General features: G+C 39.5%; 2 protein-coding genes across 3 annotated transcripts in view; both read left to right on the top strand.

Moving 5' to 3' along the window:
• The first annotated feature begins 316 nt into the window (after positions 1-316).
• tmem9b (TMEM9 domain family, member B) lies at positions 317-10,222 on the top strand. Its single transcript, XM_049604336.1, has 5 exons — positions 317-545; positions 2,695-2,786; positions 2,892-3,000; positions 4,293-4,427; positions 8,875-10,222. Exons 1-5 carry the CDS (start codon positions 474-476, stop codon positions 9,028-9,030), a joined length of 564 nt encoding a protein of 187 aa, XP_049460293.1. The 5' UTR covers positions 317-473; the 3' UTR covers positions 9,031-10,222.
• Positions 10,223-15,897: 5,675 nt separating this feature from the next.
• Positions 15,898-19,548, top strand: part of dennd2b (DENN domain containing 2B) — a 74,711-nt gene continuing 71,060 nt past the window's right edge. The window contains exon 1 of one of the 2 annotated variants that reach the window (XM_049598136.1): positions 15,898-16,032. The gene's annotated coding sequence lies outside the window, so the exon portion shown is untranslated. The remainder of the gene's footprint in view (positions 16,033-19,548) is intronic. The other variant, XM_049598144.1, reaches the window with a different exon arrangement.

Genomic DNA, 19,548 nt, shown 5'->3' on the forward strand with positions numbered 1-19,548 from the left:
CTTTGAGTGTTTTATGTCTTCACCTCAGATGCTCTCGTTCTCCCAGTCTGGTAATAGGACTGCAAAAATGTCGACTCAAGAGGTGCGTTTGTTTTAAGTTCACTACTTCACCAACGAGGGCGGAGTGTAGCTCGGCTTGTACGGGTTTTTAGCGTTATCTCGGAAACATTCAAGTAACCGATTTAATTGTTGTGTAAAGGCTTTTTCACATAAATATATGTTGTTTAAAATGACCCCTCTGTTTGAGAAGGTTTACATTTCACCGCCCGCCGGGAACTCATGATTTACATAACCGAGCGCCATTTCGAGAACACCGGAAACAACAAGTCAGCTGCTAGGAGGCTGAGGTGTTTATCCCTAAATTAGCTCGATGGCTAAAGTCGTCACTTGTTAGGGTGTTATTTACACTGCCGGTGTTGTTTGTGGAAACAGTTTAACGACGGTCATCTGGAAATCTTTTACAGACTCCGAAGATGAAGTCTGTGTTTCTTCTCGAGCTTTTGTGCTTGGCTTGTTTTGTGTTTTTAGACCAAGTGGCAGCAAAGGTAAGGCTAATGTTAGCTAGGTTAGCTAGCGTTGGAGAGAAAATGGTGATGATGGCTCACCAAACTAAAATCTCCTCTGTTTTAACCTCACTAAAATAATAAATATTTCTCGAGTCTTGACAGTTATTGACAGTTATATATATATATATATATATATATATATATATATATATATATATATATATATATACGAGCTAACCTCTGATATCCTGACTTTGGGACATTAGTTTTAACACTCAAATACGTCGCAGGTGTTGCTAAGGCTACATGTAGCTACACTGTCAGCACTAATTGAACATTATAATCTCCATGAAGGCAGATTTACTGCAGGACTGTTGTATAAAACCATGATAGCTCTAGCTCTGTGTAGCCAGTGAGCTGACAATTGAGTGTATCCTGTGCTTATGTAAAGAAGCTAACAGCTAACACCATCTTAGCTGCACTAACCTGCTTTGATCAATATCTGTGTAAGAATAATAATGATGATAGTAATAGCGTAATTGGTACATCACTTCAAAAAGGATGTCAACAGAATGCTCTACATGATTTAAAATACAGAAACACAAGACTGGAGCTATAACAATAAGAATACAACATAATACGTAACACTGAGGACATTAATCTACCACAGAAACACAGGATGATTAAAGTAGAAAAAGGGAGGAAAGGCAAGTAAATAAAATCAAGAAATACATATCAGTATAAACTTAAAATCATGGTTGCTGCCTCGCTGCCATTCAGGACTGGATGGCTTACAACTTCTGACAGCTTAACGCAGATAAGACAGAAGTCCTGGTTACTGGTCCTGACCACGTTTCTAACAGTATCACCCCGTACTTTGGATTATGAACAACTAGGACGAAACACTCAGCTAGAAACTCAGGAGTTGTTTTTGATCCATACCTAAACTTTAATCAGCTCATTTAGGGTGTTGTTCAATCCTGCTTTTTAAAATCAGAAATGTTGCTAAGGTCAAAACATTACTCTCCAAAAACATAGTAGAACAACTTATCCACTCCCTTATTTTCTCACGCATAGATTACTGTAACTCTTGTTTAGAAAAGTGCTATTGAAATAAAGTTTATTATTAACATTTTTATATGTGTGTTTTGTATATCTCACCAGTGAAATGTGCATGCACATTTGAATGTATCACAACAAGTTGGTGATAATGGTGGTGAAGATCAGGCAGGAAGAAAAAAAGATTGATGAATGATTCATGATGTAATCTGAGACTTTTTTCAACAGAGAACAAGTGCCTGATGTACAATCAGCCACAACATCAAAACTACTTACAGATGAAGTGAATAACACTAATCAAGTCATTACGATACAGTGTTCTACTCCAGGCATTCATGTGGATGCCACTTGACATGCTCCACCCACTCAAACACAGTTCTAGACCAAGTACCCCCTCTTATGTTAATGGAACTCCTGATGGCAGCGGCCCCCAAGCAGGACAATGCATCATGCCACACTGCAAAAACTGTTCAGGGATGGCCCAAAGAACATGGCAAATAGATCAAGGTGTCAAACTGGACTCCATATTCCCCATATCATAGTCTGACCGAGTATCCGTGGAACCTGCTGGTACCCCATCTCACAACTCACAGGATTCACTGCCAGCTCCTTGGTGCCAGACACCACAGGCCACCTCCTAAAGGTCATGTGTCCATGCCTCAACAGGTCAGAGCCAGGTCTGATCCAAGGAGGTCCCACCGTGGATTGGGAGTACCTCTGGGACATTGGCACATCACACAGATGCTCATTCGATTGGGATCTGGGGAATTCCAGGCCAGGTCGATGCCTTGAACTCTTTGTCACATTCCTGAGGACATTTCTGAAAGGTTTTTGAGGTGTGGCATTGCAAATTGTCCTGCTGGGAGGGCCACTGCCTTTGGGATGTGTTGTTGCCATGAGGGGTTGTACTTGGTCTGCAATGGTGTTTGGGTGGATACAGCACGTCAAGTAGCATCCACATGCCAGGACCCAGTGTTTCCCTGAAGAGTATTGTGTTGTAAGATGATCAGTTGTTTACTTCACCTGTCAGTCATTTTGATGTTTTAGCTGATAGGTGGATGTGTGAAGAGAAAGAAGAGGGAAAAAACACAAGAGTAAATATATTATACATTGGATCTGTCTGTTACAGAACTCTGAAGACATCCGCTGTAAATGCATCTGTCCCCCGTACAGAGATATTGAAGGACAAATCTACAAACAAAATGTCTCTCTCAAAGACTGGTATGTAAAATGATGTGTCAGAGCACCTCTCTGTAAGACATGATCCATCCATTCCTGATTAATACTGTACCAGCTTGGTAATGTTTTTTTTTTCTTGTGTTTCAGTAACTGTCTCCATGTGGTTGAGCCCATGCCAGTTGACGGAAAAGATGTGGAGGCATACTGTTTACGCTGTGAGTGTAAATATGAAGAGAGGAGCTCGGGGACAATTAAGGCAAGTTGGATTGTTGATTGCTTTGTCACTTTGTTTTAGTGCTGCACATAATGATGATATTCATTGCTGATTAACCTGTTGGTTTTGCCAGAAGATGCTGAAAAATTACCATCGTACTTTTTCTTAATTTGACAAAAAATAAGTTGCTTGTTTTTGTCTTAATAGCAGTTCAAAGACTCATTCCCCCAAGATGCACCAACTGGTGCTGTTTCATGTTTTGTGTTTCATTGTCCACTATATGATGAAGCCAGGCAGCTTTTATTTCAGAAAATGCAGAATGTGAAGCCTGAGTTGTTTTGGACTGAGGATGAGGTTAAGTTGGAATGGTTTTTCAGAGAAGAGGTTTTTACTATAGCTACCTTCATAAAAAATGCCTGGAAATTAAGAAAGAATGAATTATTTGTGTGAATTCTATTTGAAATGCATAATCTGCGTTGTTTGTTTTGTTTGTACTCTGCTGATTATGTTTGCTGGCTTTGATTATGAAATTTGTGTCTTGTAAGCCCTTATAGGCTGGGCACCTTCACTGGTGTATGACACATAAATAAATAATAAATAAAAATAAATGCACCACAGAGCGCCACAGGAAGTCATTCCTGCCTGTGGCCATAAACCCGTACAACTCCTCCCTCAGAGTGTCAGCTGCTCTGAGTCAGCAGACTGTCATCTGGACTTTATTCACCCTCTGAAGTTATGATTCATAAGTATCTGTTGGGTGCAGCTGTTCAACTGCTGCAATATTTTTTCAGTATAAGACTTCATCATGCATATAACTGCACATATTTCTTATGTTTACTTTATTCTATTTGTGTTTATTATTCTATTGATGTAAATGTTGTAATTCAGTTTCACACTTGCGGCCTCAATACAGTGATTATTTATATATATATATTCTATTTTGATATTTTTATATCTTAAGTACCAGTGTGTGAAACACTGTAGCATAATGCACATTCTATTTTTTATTTGTTTCATTTTATTTTATTTTATTTCTATTTTATTTTATTGCTTTATATTTTCATACTCTTATTCTTACTTTTTTATAATTCTCTATTCTTTACATCGGAGCAACTGTAACGAATCACAATTGGGATTGGGATCAATAAAGTATTTCTGATTCTGAAATCAGTCATAGATTACCAAAAAAACTGTAGATGGATTGTCTGTCGAGGACACTATCAATCAGCTGATTGTTTCAGCGCTACTTGTCACTTAATTGACTGTGTTTTCTATATTTGGATCCCACGTGTCGAAGGAAACCTGACCAATCTGTACTTATTCCGTATATCCAGGTAACCATCATTGTGTACCTCTCCATTTTGGGCCTGCTGCTGCTCTACATGGTCTACCTGACTCTCCTGGAGCCCATACTGAAGAGGCGTCTCTTCGGACACTCGCAGCTCATCCAGAGTGATGATGATGTCGGGGTATGTGTTCTCTTAATATTACAGCGCACAGTGAGAAATCACAATTAGGTTTCATATTATAGTAATTATGGTACTGCCCAACACTTCTACCAAGAAAACAGGTTACTCTGAATTTATTCTTGTCATAAGAATTTCAAGTATGTGTCAGTTACCTCCCTTTGCACAAAATGGGTCTCAAATGTCCAAACTCCAAACAAAATACACCACCTAATTTCTTAAATATAAATCTTTAGGTGAAGGGAACATGTAAAAGTCACATTTAAAACCAGTTAATAATCAGGAGTGTTACAGCAGCTGGTCCAGTCTGAACAGATCCTGCAGGCAGCACTATGTAGTAAGACCTGCTTTCAATGCATGGAGTGATTCATTTTTAAAAGTACTTTCTCACTGTGTATCAGAGCCATTAGTAACCACCATTAGTAACCACAGTCAGAGGCAAAGAGCTGCAGGGAGGAAACTGTCAAACTACTGCACCACGCAGGCAGCTTTAACCTGTTTCTGTTCACAGCACACTGTGTCTGTGTGCTTTTGCCACTAACCTGATTCTTAGACATAATTGAAAAGAAAGGCCAGCTCTGACTATTAAACACAACCCCAGTCTCTGTTTAAGACAGAAAGTTAACCGTTAAACAGGAAGTAAAACTCACTGTTAGGGGGGCTTTAAATATCTAACAGTAATCAGTAGCTGATATAGCTGTCATTTTCACTCCTCTAACTATTTCAGAAAACATCATTATAATGCTGAAAGTGCCCTCAAAGAGCATTAAATTAACGTTGTCTCCTGCAGTATGACAGTGCTTTCAGATGCTAAGATATTTTAGATATGACAAAGGAAAACAGTGACTGCCTTCGCCTGAGGCGAGAGGGGAACTGCAGCCGACTTGCTGAGCTCTCTGCAGTGTTTTCACTGGCAGAGTTCAGGCAAGAGGAAGTGTGAGAGGTTTCTCACAAAAAAAGCTTTTCCTGTAAAAATGTGACTAATATAAGCAGGAGTAAGCACCAAAATGTTTAACATGGTTAACGTGAAACATGTTGATCGATGTGGGTAAACCAACTTTTGTTAAATTGGAAAAGGAAGATGGCGATTAAATCAACAGCCAGATTACTATCAGGAATGAGTTGAATGCGAGACATGAACATTTCCTGGTTAAGGATGGGACCATATCCAATTTTATCACGGATTGCGATAAAAAACACTCACAAAAAGTTGATAGTGGTGAATTTCCGTTATCTGGATCATCGTGAATTGTGTCCAGCACCACCCAAAGAGACTGCTGGGAAACCAATAATAAAAGAGACCCTGTACAAACAGGCTGCACCAACCTAAAAACACACAAAAGATCCCAATCAATCGTTGGCATTTCATGTCAAAAGTGATGATGATATTTTAAATAGTTGAGAAGCCTGGCTTTTTAATATGTTTGATTTTCACTAAAATGATGTTTACTAAAAAAAGATGTGTGTGTCCTGTCTGTGATGTAATAAAACAATATGTAAGGAAGGACTGGGTTAAAATAATCGACCTATCCGATTCAGTATATACACTTATATACACTTTTTCCCACGGATATATGAAGCTTTCACCTTGTTTATCTCGCCAGTAGTAAACGGGCCACGGCACTAAATTAAACACAACCCTAGTACTGAGAAGCTCCGATGTTTCTGGCCATTCCATGTCTAACTGTTAGCTTACTTTTACATTTTGGTGTAATTTATTATCATGCTCCAGCAGCCTCTCATCCTGCTGTCTGCACATCGGGGCTGCTGTGCCACTTTTATGCGCACACACAAACACTGTGTAGAGATCCCACAGAGGAGACAGAGAAGTGAAGAAAACTTGAGCTGATGACAGCTACGCTTGTTACTGTGAGTGCAATAAACCACCATGAGGAAAAAGTCAGTATTTTATCAATACACATGATCAGCAACATGTTAACATGTAAGAAAGCAATATTTCAATTTGCTCTGTCCGCAGTCTCTCATCCACCGCTGCTAATATTATGTTATAAATGAGCACAGAACTAGAAACATAATTTAGTTATAAAATATTCAGTTTTATTTCTGCTCTGAATTTATTCAATCTCTTTCACATTCTGGCAAAAAATGGTATTGAAACTGAAATATCAACCATAGAATCGCTAATTGGATCAAATTGAATCAGGAAGTCAGTGGCGATACCCAGCCCTCAAAAGGTAAAGGGACTCCAGTATGTTTTAATGCCACAGATGATTATCAATATAAGTATTTTGGCCAGGATAATCGTCCCATGCCTAGCTCTGTCAAATATGCTGTCACTGGCAACTTAAACGACATCACTGGTTTGCTGCTTTTTGGAAATAATGAAAGATATGTAATCAACTCTGCTTTTCCTGTATTTATGTCTCAGCAACTGAACATGAAAATTACCACTGTCAGAGAAAGCTTGAATTGACAGTACAATTATTCAATTGACCCAAAGTTGAGACTATTTGCAGCGCTGTAGCTTGTCCCCAAACTGTCATTGGGATCAAAACAAACGACAGAGACTTAAAAGCGAAACCAGTGTAAGCACAAGTACTGCTGCTACATTAATTATAGAGGAAATGGTGGGCTTGTAATGTTTAGTCAGTCTTTTGATACAGAGAGGCGGCCCGGCTGATAATGATGGTTTATTTTCCTAAACACATTCGTCACAGATGTCTGCTGTGGCTGTGATCCTCCCAACACTGTTCTTGCATTTACTTTTATTATGTGTTTCTGATGAGAGTAACAATGGTGACTTTATTTTATAGCACTGAAATAAGTTACAAAACACTTTACAGAGAGACGAGAAACAAATCTTTGGCAAATGCAATTAAGTTTTAAAAGAGCAATAAAAGCACAGAGACACAGAATAGAGAACTAATTAAAAAAATGGAAGTGTAATTTGGTTTTAAAAGGAGTTTAAAGAGGTAGAAGGCTAGACAAAGAGTATGTGGTGTAGCTGAAGTGATAAGCAACCCAAAACAAATGATTGTTGCTGTGTGAAAGAGTCCCTCTGTTTTCCTTAAAGCCCTCTGTTGTATTTTACAGCAGTGTCTAAGTTTGTATTTGTGTTAGTGGACGTAGTCTGTTTAATTCGAGGGCTCTGTTTAAGTCTTGTGAAACTGTGCCGACACAAAAAAGGTTCACAGGCTGTGATCAATGCAAAAAAAAGGTCAGTTTTTTCAGGACATCCGTGCATAAAAAGAAGGGCGCTCAAAGGGCAGAAAAGAGTGAATGAAAACAGCAAAAACCCTTTGTATGAAAGACTTTCATATTTCATCTACACTATATGGACAAAAGAATTTGGCCAAACCTGTTAATTATTGAATTCAGGTGTTTCAGTCAGACCCGTTGTGTATAAAAGGTGTGTAAAATCAAACACCTAGCCATGCAGTCTCCATTTGCGAACATTTGTGATGCAAAATGGGTCGTTCTGAAGAGCTCAGCGCCTTCAAACATGGTACTGTGATATTATTAGAAAGTTGAAGCGTTTAGGAACAACAGCAACTCGGATGTTGCCACATAAAATCACATATCGGGGTCAACGACTGCTAAGGTACGTAAAAGTCGCCATTGCTCTGCTGATTCCATTGCTGAAGAGTTCTGAGCTTCCACTGGTATTAATGTTAGCACAAAAACTGTGCCGCGGGAGCTTCATGGTCGAGCAGCCTCACATCACCAAGCCCAATGCCAAGCGTTGGATGGAGTGGTGTAAAGCACACCGACACTGGACCGTGGAGCAGTGGAAACATGTTCTGTGGAGTGACGAATAACGCTTCTCTGTTTGGCAGTCAGACGTGTGAGTCTTGGTTTGACAGTCTTTGGGAGAACGTTACCTGCCTGACTGCCAACTGTGAAGTTTGGTGGATCAGGGATAATAGTACGGGGCTGTTTTTCAGGGTTTGGGCTCGGCCCCTTATCTCCACTGAAGGACAATCTTAATGCTTCAGCATGCCAAGACATTTTGGACGATGCTATGCTTGCAACTTTGTGGCAACAGTTTGGGGAAAACCCTTTTCTATTCCAACATGACTGTGCCCCAGTGGTTGATGAGTTTGGTGTGGAAGAAATTGACTGGCCCACACAGAGCCCTGACCTCAACCCCATCGAGCACCTTTGGGATGAACTGGAACGGAGATTGCGAGCCAGGCCTTCTCGTCTAACATCAGTGCCTGACCTCATGAATGCTGTACAGAATGAATGGGCACATACTCCCACAGAAACACTCCAGAATCTTGTGGAAAGCTTTCCAAGAAGAGTGGAAGCTGTTGTAGCTGCAAAAGGGGGACCGACTCCATATTACAGTGTTGGTGCAACGGTCAGGCGTCCAAATACTTGTGTCCATATAGTGTGTTAAGGAGTCTCACAAGATGGACCTAATGATTGACCGACAGTTTGTCACAGCTTTTAGGCTAACAATGTTTTTCCCATTCTGTGTTTTCAGGATCAGCAGCCTTTTGCCAACGCTCACAACGTTCTGTCCCGTTCACACTCTCGACCCAACATGCTGAACAAAGTGGAGCACGCCCAGCAGCGCTGGAGGAGGCAGGTCCAGGAACAGAGGAAGTCTGTGTTCGACCGCCATGTTGTTCTCAGTTAAACTGCCCAGCGAAGGAGAGTTACTGGTGGAGCAGGATAAAAAAAAAACACTGTGACAGAGCCCCCTCGATTTATATCACTCCCTTTCTCTCATTTGTGGTTTGTATCTCATCAAGTGTGACACTTCCCAGATGAACACGGTGAAGAAATGTGGATCTGTAGAGCAGAAGTCCCAGTGAAACGTTTAATCAAAGCTGGCAACTCTTATTTAGTCTGCAGGCGGCACAAGAGATTACAGTGAATTCATTTCTGCACAGTCGTGAATGAAGAGTCTTAAACAGCATTTTTTCCAAAAGCAGAATTTACTCTGCCTGCTGTGTAGTTTGCAGAAGTGCCAGGTCACCCGAAAATTTGCAGTGAACAATTTGATGTTAGAGACTAATAAATGTGAGATAAAAATAAATCTTTGATGTGAATATTTTATAACATATTCTAACTCTTGTGGCCACAGTGTCAGGTGGAGTATCATCAGTCCACCTCTGACCAGTCGTCAACATTTACAAGCCAAACTGGCTTCCAGAGTCAAACATCCAGATGTTGGTTAACTAGACAGCTGAGCAGCCTGCTGACTGCAGTAATGACCTGTTAACATGTAGCTGCTGGTTATTTTCCACACTAAAACAAACACAACTCGGACCTGCTGCTCTCACCACAGGAGAAAGGAAATAGTGTAAAATAGAAATCTTTCAGCCTTCTTTGAAAAATGCATGTTTTATAACAAATCTTTTATAAATGTCTTTTGAATCCTTCATTCCTACCATGATGTCTAACGTCTGATAACTGGTGTGAAAATCATCATTTGCATTGAATTTGATTTCTCAAAGTAGTCTCACTAAATCTCGTTGCAGAAATCGATGCAATCTCTCGGTGGTGATGTCATAGTAATCGTAGCTGTGCTATTGATCCTCGTCTGTTGAAGACCCTCTTAAAATCAGTGCCCTCTTCAACTGCATCAACAAATCTAATGACTAGTCTTTTATTTCGGCTCCTCTGTGTGCTTCGTCTAACGTCAGCTCCATTGTGACGGTCCTTGTTGTCTCACAGGCAGCAGTAGTGCGACAGAATGATGTTATTCAGAGTGCAGAGAGATTTATTTTGTGTATAGCTGGGCTGTGTACAGACCTATGAAAGTGTTCTTAACTACTGTATATGTTATACCTTTAACTTTGAAATAAATTATGTAATATTTGTGATTCTTGTGTTTGTAAGGTTTGAATTTATTCATGCTTTGTATTACTTGCAACCCTAATCAGAGACTTCTCTTTTATGTAATTCTCTTTTTAATTTGTCACAAAATACTCAACCAAAATAAGTAAATAAATAAATAAATTTAATTTTAAATGTAATTTTTTATTGAAATAAAATGTTTCAGGAGTAATAACATAAACAAAAAGTGTACCATAAAATTAAGGATAGAGAATAAATAACACATAAATAGATTGTGCAAACAAGGATGTTGAATCAAGACATACAGTGGTGTGAAAAAGTGTTTGCCCCCTTCCTAATTTCTTAATTTTTTGCATGTTTTCAGCACTTAAATGTTTCAGATCATCAAACAAATTTAAACATTAGTCAAAGATAACACAAGTAAACACAAAATGCAGTTTTTAACTGAAGGGTTTTATTAATGAGGAAGAAAAAAATCCAAAGCTACATGGCCCTGTGTGAAAAAGTGTTTGCCCTCCAGCTCCTGTTAAAACATAACTGTGGTTGATCACACCTGAGTTCAATTTCACACCCAGGCCTGATTACTGCACACCTGTTCCCAATCCAGAAATCACTTAAATAGGACCTACCTGACGAAGTAGACCAAAAGATCCTCAAAAGCTACAGACATCATGCCGAGATCCAAAGAAATTCAGGAACAACTGAGAAAAAAAAGTAATAAATCTATCAGTCTGGAAAAGGTTATAAAGCCATTTCTAAAGCTTTGGGACTCCAGTGAACCACAGTGAGAGCCATTATCCACAAATGGCGAAAACATGGAACAGTGGTGAACTTTCCCAGGAGTGGCCGGCCGACCAAAATTACCCCAAGAGCGCAGCGACGACTCATCCAAGAGGTGACAAAAGACCCCACAACAACATCTAAAGAACTGCAGGCATCACTTGCCCCAGTTAAGGTCAGCGTTCATGACTCCACCATAAGAAAGAGACTGGGCAAAAATGGCCTGCATGGCAGAGTTCCAAGACGAAAACCACTGCTAAGCAAAAAGAACATTAAGGCTCATCTCATTTTTGCCAGAAAACATCTTGATGATCCCTAAGACTTTTGGGAAAATATTCTGTGGACTGACGAGACAAAAGTTGAACTTTTTTGAAGGACTGTGTCCCATTACATCTGGCGTAAAAGTAACACCGCATTTCAGAAACAGAACATCATACCAACAGTAAAATATGGTGGTGGCAGTGTGATGGTCTGGGACTGTTTTGCTGCTTCAGGACCTGGAAGACTTGCTGTGATAAGTGGAAGCATGAATTCTGCTGTCTACCAAAAAAATCCGAAGGAGAATGTCCGGCCATCTGTTTGTGACCTCAAGCTGAAGCGAACTTGGGTTCTACAGCAGGACAATGATCCAAAACACACCAGCAAGTCCACCTCTGAATGGCTGAAGAAAAACAAAATGAAGACTTTGGAGTGGCCTAGTCAAAGTCTTGACCTGAATCCTATTGAGATGCTGTGGCATGACCTTACAAAGGCGGTTCATGCTCGAAAACCCTCCAATGTGGCTGAATTACAACAATTCTGCAAAGATGAGTGGGCCAAAATTCCTCCACAGCGTTGTAAAAGACTCATTGCAAGTTATCGCAAGTGCTTGATTGCAGGAGTTGCTGCTAAGTGTGGCCCAACCAGTTATTAGGTTAGGGGGCAAACACTTTTTCACACAGGGCCATGTAGCTTTGGATTTTTTTTTCTTCCTCATTAATAAAACCCTTCATTTAAAAACTGCATTTTGTGTTTACTTGTGTTATCTTTGACTAATGTTTAAATTTGTTTGATGATCTGAAACATTTAAGTGGGGAAAACATGCAAAAAAGTAAGATCAGGAAGGGGGCAAACACTTTTTGACACCACTGTACATGTAGGGACAGTGGGGGCTCTTAAAATCAGGTCTAATTTTTGAGACATACCAACCATTATATAAATATTATATACCAAGTCAATCCATTTATTTTTGCAGTCATTTCTTGGTTAGGAATTTCTTACATGCCACTAATGTGGCAGATATATTGACCTTTTTTCCTCCATTTGAGTTCCTCCAATCTGATGAGGTACATCAGTTCAAAATTAAAGGTTATTTTGGTTAAAGAAACAGTTTCAAGAATGCCATGAATTTTAGTCCACAAAGGAGCGACAGAAGGGCACCCCCAAAAGGTATGAAAGTGATCTGCTTCTTTGTTCCCACACGATCACCAACAGTTTGTTTGGTTTGAGAAAGATTATTTCTGGGCAGGAGTACAAAAGTAACGCATGACATTCTTCCAACTAAATTCTCTCCAGAACAGAGCGCTTGTTTTCCACTGTTGTCAGAATATCTCTTCTCATTCCCCTCGTGTCAGATTACCTTCAGTTTCCCACCTTGTTTTAACTCTAAATGCATTTTCCTTGTTTAGTTGTTGAAGGCGCGGGTAGAGGTTTGAGATGACCTTTTCGTAAGCTTCATTCTCATGTGCTCTAACAAATATTTGGAGTGGTTCATTTTACCAGAGACTTTTCTATCAGTTGGAAGAACAACACCAGACCAGTGTTGTTCACCAGTTTGTGCAGCAATTCATCTGACATGAACACATAATACCTGTAGATAGTTTAATGGTGTTATGTCAACATGAGAAATAATATGGCGATGCACTTTGAAATAAATGACACAGCCTATTCAATGCTTTTACTTTGTATTGTACACAGAGTGGGGTAAACAAGCTTGGGTGTAGTCCTAAACTGAGCCTCCTACACGCTTTACCCCAACTGATTTTGTCCAGTTGTTAAAACCAACCAGTATTTCTGCACTGGAATATTACCATGTCTCAGGTTTGCTTTATGTTTGTGATCATTTAAACACACAATTGTAAGACAAGGCCTCAAGATTTGCGAACTTAGGGCCATAATGGTGCATATCACCAAATATATCAGTTGTTAATGAGACCCATCAGCAGTCCTGGCCGACAATCCTGTCTTTAAGAGGCTGTAGCAGGATGACTTTTTAAGATAGAGTGAAGATACTGGCATCATATGAAAATCCAAGGTGGACTAAATAATGCCCCACAGTTAGGCCAAATTTCAGCAAGGAAAAAACTCTGTTACATGGGTCCCTTGACCTCTTACTTCAAGATATCTGAATGGAAATGGACTCTATGGGTACTCACGAGTCTCCGCTTTGTGCTAGTCCCATGCAGTTACTGGCAAAAGACATAGTTTTTGCATACAGTACAGTATAAGTGTGTAATTTTCGCTGTTGTATGAATATTTCTGCACACTGAGGTCCCTACAGTCTTGGAATTGCATAATTTGGGTCTTACTGGAAAGCTGAGACTCTTGTGGATTCAATGAGCCCAATTTTATTCATGTGTGATGATGTTAGTCACTACAGAAGCCATTTCATTGTAGAGAGACCATTTTGAAATGGACCTCACTGTATAAAATGACCTACTGTGACCTCTAAGATAATCACAGCCTCATGAAAGTTACAACCACAAACTACAGACCTTGGTCATTCAGAGGAGGGATGGCTTTTATGGACATATTGACAATAAGGGGGTTTCTAAGCAGTTTCCAGAGCAGAGGTGCTCACCATGGAATTACTGAACAATGTAATTCTTACAAAAATCTCCAAATGTCAAACGTTTTTTAAAACCAAATCACAGCATGGGGTTTTCTGTGGTGTTCCTCAAGGTCTTGGAGTCTTATGTGGTAATTTTAGAGTGAGTTTTGACTATTTTTATTTAACCTTTATTTAACCAGGGGGTCCCATTGAGATTGGAAATCTATTTTACAACGTAGCAGCCAATCAAATCACATTTAAAATGCAAGAAATACAACATATAATATAAAAGTCCACAATAACTCATCAAACATAGTGGTCTCTCAAGGAAAACAAGCACATGTTTTATCACCATGGTCCCTTTAAATTCATCAGTGGATATAAGTGTTTCTAATTTTAGATCTTTTTGATGATTATTCCACGTCCAAGATGCACAGTAGGAGAATGTGACTTTCCTCAGATCTGTTAAAACCCAGGGAACATTACAAAGCAACCACCTGGAGGAGCGTAGCTGGTAACTACCAGAGCTGAAGGATGTTTGCCCAGTTCTGCCTTATAGATAGAAATATACCAGTGCTGTTGTCTGGGAGTGGTCAGTGATGTCCAACCACCAAATCATAAAGAATGCAGTGATGAGTCAGTGACTTTGCATTTGTAATAAAACATAGAGATGCATGGTAAACTGAATCAAGGCTAGATACAATGGAGGATGCTGCATGCATATACAATATGTCACCATAATCAATCATAGAAAAAAAGTGGCCTCCACAAGTTTTTTCTTAGCACTGAAAGTAAAACAAGACTTACATTTAAAATAAAAACCAATCCTCACTTTAAGCTTCCCATCTAGAGTAACAATGTATACCCCCCCATATTAAAAAAATCACTCAAGACTCACCTGTTCAGCGCTGCTTTCAATCACTGACAGTTTGGACTCATCATCTCTTATTTGTTCTGTTGCATGTCTGTTTTTTTGTGTCCCTGAATTTGTAAAGCATCTTTGAGTGCCTTGACAAGTGCCATTTAAGTATAATGTATTATTATTATTATTATTATTATTATTAAATCAAAGCTTGTCATCTATCCATAAACCCAAGTACTTGTATGAGGACAGTCTTTCAATGGATTTACTGCCAGACGTAAAGATGCCAAAATCATCTGTGAGCGGGCTTTTGAGAAGACCATAAACTTTTCTGAGCATTTAAAATCATTTTTAAACTCAGCAGAGCAGTTTGTAATGACTGAAATGCAGACTTTTATTTTATTTTATTTATTTATTTATTTATTTATTTTTTTATCAAATCAATGCTTAAATTCAGCACCAAACCTGACAAAAGGTATCAACCCAAAAGTTGCTGCAATAACCTATGAGACATAACTGAGTATTGGGAATGGGAATCATATGCTTTTATCATAATATTCTAAACCCCCTATACATTCTATACTTTGTTTTTTTTACGTATACGTATATTTAACGTATTTATAATTAGAAAAACTTGACACAGCTGCACCTCAAATTAATCTTGAGGTTCCCAGCTTTCAGATGGTATATACCAATTCTATGTGGCATATTGCCACAGAACTATCTCCCCCTAAAGATCTCCTGTCCTCCCCTGAAAAAGACAAAAATGGTTTTATGGTGGGTCTCTGAGGGTTAATCGAAATATCACAAAGTAAAGCCAGTCTAATGATCCAATCTTGGATGCACACATCATTTTTAAAGAAAACAGATAAAATGATTTCTAGTGAGCTGGTGCCTTTGTGGCTCAGTAAATCTTTGATCCTTTAAATGATTTATATTCACTGTGTGGCCAGAGTTTTCTGATCCATAACAATTTGACACTGCCAATGGAAAAACACTCTGGATATTTTCCTATAAAGTATCTTCAATAACTTAGAGCATGCTTTTACTTTTTCTCTCTCAAAAACCCCTGAAAATAGACACTTCAACTTTTCATTAAAATCTGTTGAACTAAACCATAACTACACTAACTTTTCTGCAAACGCCCAGTATCTTCTTTTTTTTATTAAGCAAAGTGATTTTCATACAGCTGCGTCATCATTTCCTGTGCAGTCCACTTTTCCTTTTTTCTCCTCCTCATTGCATGCAGTTATACGGAGGAGACTATTTTTCCGCAGGAAAAAAAAAAGAATCAGTTTTCAGGCTGCACAGACAGAAAGCGACACAGGCTCTCTGTGAAACAATGGATCACTGAGCAAACACAGCAGCAACACACACACACACAGGTAGGCTGTTTGTTTCACCTCATTAAATCTTGCATGTGTGACTAAATTTAACATTTTAAACTAATTTACAGTAGTGTGTGTAGCATCTTTACACAGTTGTGTTGATGGGGAAAAAAGTTGTTTGTGTTAAAGAGTCTGTTGTGTTGCTGGCATGATTAACATGACTGACATGAAGTTACTGATACACGACTTTGATCGATGTTGTTGTAAACTGTCTCTTTGACGTTTCGGATGGAAAAGTCGCTCTTCTTAGTGTTGAGGCTGCATTTGCTTTGGTCAGCCTACAGGGGGCGCCTCAGCCTTTGAATTTGATCCATCAGGATAACTAATGTCTTTTGCACTCTGCAGACATTGTTGATACTCTCACCTGTGTTTACTTTTTACTTCATGTCCCTACAAGTTTCACTTTAGTAGGTCTTTCTTAGACATCTTGCCAAAACCACCCTACACACACACACACACACACACACACACATGCTCATGCAGAAACTGTCACTGTATGAAACATTACACCATTACCCTACATTTGCCTTCAAGGTTTCTCACTCAGGAGTCAGACTGATGTTGTTGCTGCTGTGTTATGAGCAGCTGAAATGCCATGAGATAAAGGACCGTCCTTGTGTTAAACTTTGCTCCTCAGTGTGTTGTCACACTGCAGCTGCAGTTATTCAAAGCATTTCTAGACACAGTGACATGGTGTTACTTGTTATTGAGCAAGCATCCAAACGTCTGGTTTTCAGACAAAATGTTCCAGTGCAAATTATGCTGTCGTCAGGAAAACAATGAGCTGGTTTATTGCAGATTGTTTTTGATTAAGACCAATCAAGTTATTATTCTATTACTTTATTTTCCTTATTGAGTGTCCCAGTAAACACATACACACAAGGTAGTCAGTATTATTTGCATAGGTGTAGATTTTGGGAGACAGGGGACACATCCTCCTCAATATTTCGACCATGTGCATTTATCCTCCCAATAAAAGCATGAAAGTAGCTGAGGGCTTTTATTCTGACAACATTTTAGACATTTACAGTATATTTTGATGCAGAAAAGGCACAAATTGGTGCTTAAAAACTCACGCAAAACCTCCACCCTTGATCATTTTCTTTTCTCTCCTTTGATCATAAACTGCAAAATGGTGTCTGTATGAAAAATTACACAGGTTCGAGATGTGCCTTGGGCTGTAAACTCTTGAAAATATGAATCATCACACACCTTACATTCCTTGTTTCTCTCTAACAAACACAGAATAGCAACATGTGCATTGAATATTACAAAACATGGAATCGTAGTTATATTATTTTGAGCTACTGTGCAGGAGACACTCGCAGCTGATTTCCTTCAGTTTTAAAGAGGAGAGGATGTCTTAACTCGACAAGTCGTGTCTTCTCTGTCAGTGCCATCAGGAGTGTTGACTCGACACGTCAGCCTCAACTTAATCCTCCAGTTTAAGAGCTGCCTCGGGTCTGTTTCGGTCTGAAACCCGATATGGTGTTTATCGCACCAAATATATTCTCAAAAGGGTTCAGTGCTTCCATCCTTCCCCCGACCCCTCGAACGCTGTGAACGTCCAGGAGCTGAAAGAAAGAATCTGAGGTGTAGGTGGGACAATCCCCATAGAGCTGTGGAGTAATCCCCCTTGAATGTTCTAGGATTTGGGAATCACGGTGGATCCTTGACAAACACACATAAGATTTAGGGATTTCATTTAAGAAAATAAATACTCATTCCCCCGTGAGTCTTTAGCAGGTGAATAATCATAAGAGTGGGAAGATTTACAGCTTCAGAGCTCTGCGGTCTATCCTTAAACTTTCTGTAGATCAAGTTTTTGGAGCTTTGTGGAGCGTCTTGTCATGGATGTAAGGATTTCATTATGTATGTATGTGAGCAGATGCACGTTATGTTATGTTTAGAGCTTTGTTTGATGCTCCTGTGTCATGCAAGAAGAGGATGTGGCTTTTAATGAGAAATGCAGATGCCACTGCGATCAATGGAAACAATGAATTCCATGAGAGGATAAACCTCGGTTACATTCTGGTAAAACGTCCCCACAAAAAGGAGTAACTGCCTCAGTCTTTTGTGCCCAGGATGAAGATTTGTAGTGTTTTCAGGAAGGACAGTCTTTTACGAGACCTTGAAAAGGGTTTTGAGGGGGTCGCTGTGAAAAGCTGCACAGTGGCAGAGCTTGTAGGCTTCCTGCTGACTCGATGTGACGAACTGTGATGACGGATGTCTGGGTTTTGTGACTTCCTCTGTTCCCAAGTCTGTGGGATGATAAGACAAGACCCCAAGAGGCTGGAAGGAGAGGCTTTTATGGATGTGTAGTGCTTCCACATTTGGTGTAAAGATGTTGTGCAGCAGCATAGACAGATAACCATGAATGGTGAAAGGATTTCTTGTTTGAGGAATATTCGGCGAATAGGAGCTTTTTTACAGTAAAATCTACTGTAAAGCATTTGCACTTTCTTTTATTTGATGTTGTGCTTTTTTTCTGGGACAATGAGATACTGACAACTTCCATCAGTTTATAAGTAACTAGCAAACAAAACACAAGAGCTATTGTCTGGGAAGAGTGGATGATATATCTGTTGCAAAAGAAGGTATTCAAAATTCAGTTTATATATAATTCATATATCTGAACGGTAAATCTGTTCTTCAAAAGATGATCCATTTGATGAAGATGATCCCTGTCCTGTAATGCATGAGTTTTGGTTAGGAGTCCCTCAGGGTTCATTGTTCAGGAGGTTTTTACCAAGAGCCGGATAATCTGCAGAGGTCTCCTCCTCTCCAAGACAAACGGACCAGGGGTCTCATTTTTTAACATTGCGTACACACAGGGCCTGAAAGAGCTGTATGCCACTCCCTATGCAAAACTCGTGATCTATAAAGCCATATTTGATGAGAGAAACCTTTTACCTTTGTTCATGAACATTTTGGAGACAGGAAATTGGCAGCGCAGATGGTGAGGTGAAAGCCTAATTGTAGAAATGATCAAATTTAATTTTTTTTGGCTTTTGTTTATACGTATATTTTTAGTAAGGATCCTATGCACTGTTTTATAAATGAGAACCCTGGTGATTAAAACCGGTAAAATGGCTGAAAAAGGCAGTTTCACCTTACAAATCAGTGTTTCTCTGATGCTGTTTGGCTCATTGCAGACAGGCTGCTAGCCCAGCACCTGCTAATGTGTGCTCACCTTTTTTGTCTGATAACTTAAGATCCAGACGTTAAGGAGGTTTTACGGGGGGCTGAGTTATGCACAGAGGCCTTCCCCTTTCCCAAACAAATGGATCAGGTGATTGAAACCGATGAAAACACAGAATAAAGCAGTTTCATGTTGCAATTCAGTGTTTCTCCTGCGCTGTTTGGCTTGTAATGGAGGGGCTACTAACTAGGGTGGCTGATGCAAAAATGGCCCTATCCGGAGCCAGTGTTTGGTTTGTGTTTGCCCATGTCATCAAGCTAGTCTCTGTACAGTATTTTTCAGTCACTCAATCTACAACAGGAAATGGCACT

Source organism: Epinephelus fuscoguttatus, linkage group LG2, assembly GCF_011397635.1.
Source record: "Epinephelus fuscoguttatus linkage group LG2, E.fuscoguttatus.final_Chr_v1".
Lineage (NCBI taxonomy): Eukaryota > Metazoa > Chordata > Actinopteri > Perciformes > Serranidae > Epinephelus > Epinephelus fuscoguttatus.

Coding starts and splice junctions, on each gene's coding strand:
- tmem9b (XM_049604336.1), top strand. CDS start 474: ATGAAGTCTGTGTTTCTTCTCGAGCTTTTGTGCTTGGCTTGTTTTGTG. Junction 2,787..2,891: donor AATGTCTCTCTCAAAGACTG/GTATGTAAAATG, acceptor CTTGTGTTTCAG/TAACTGTCTCCATGTGGTTG. Junction 4,428..8,874: donor AGAGTGATGATGATGTCGGG/GTATGTGTTCTC, acceptor CTGTGTTTTCAG/GATCAGCAGCCTTTTGCCAA.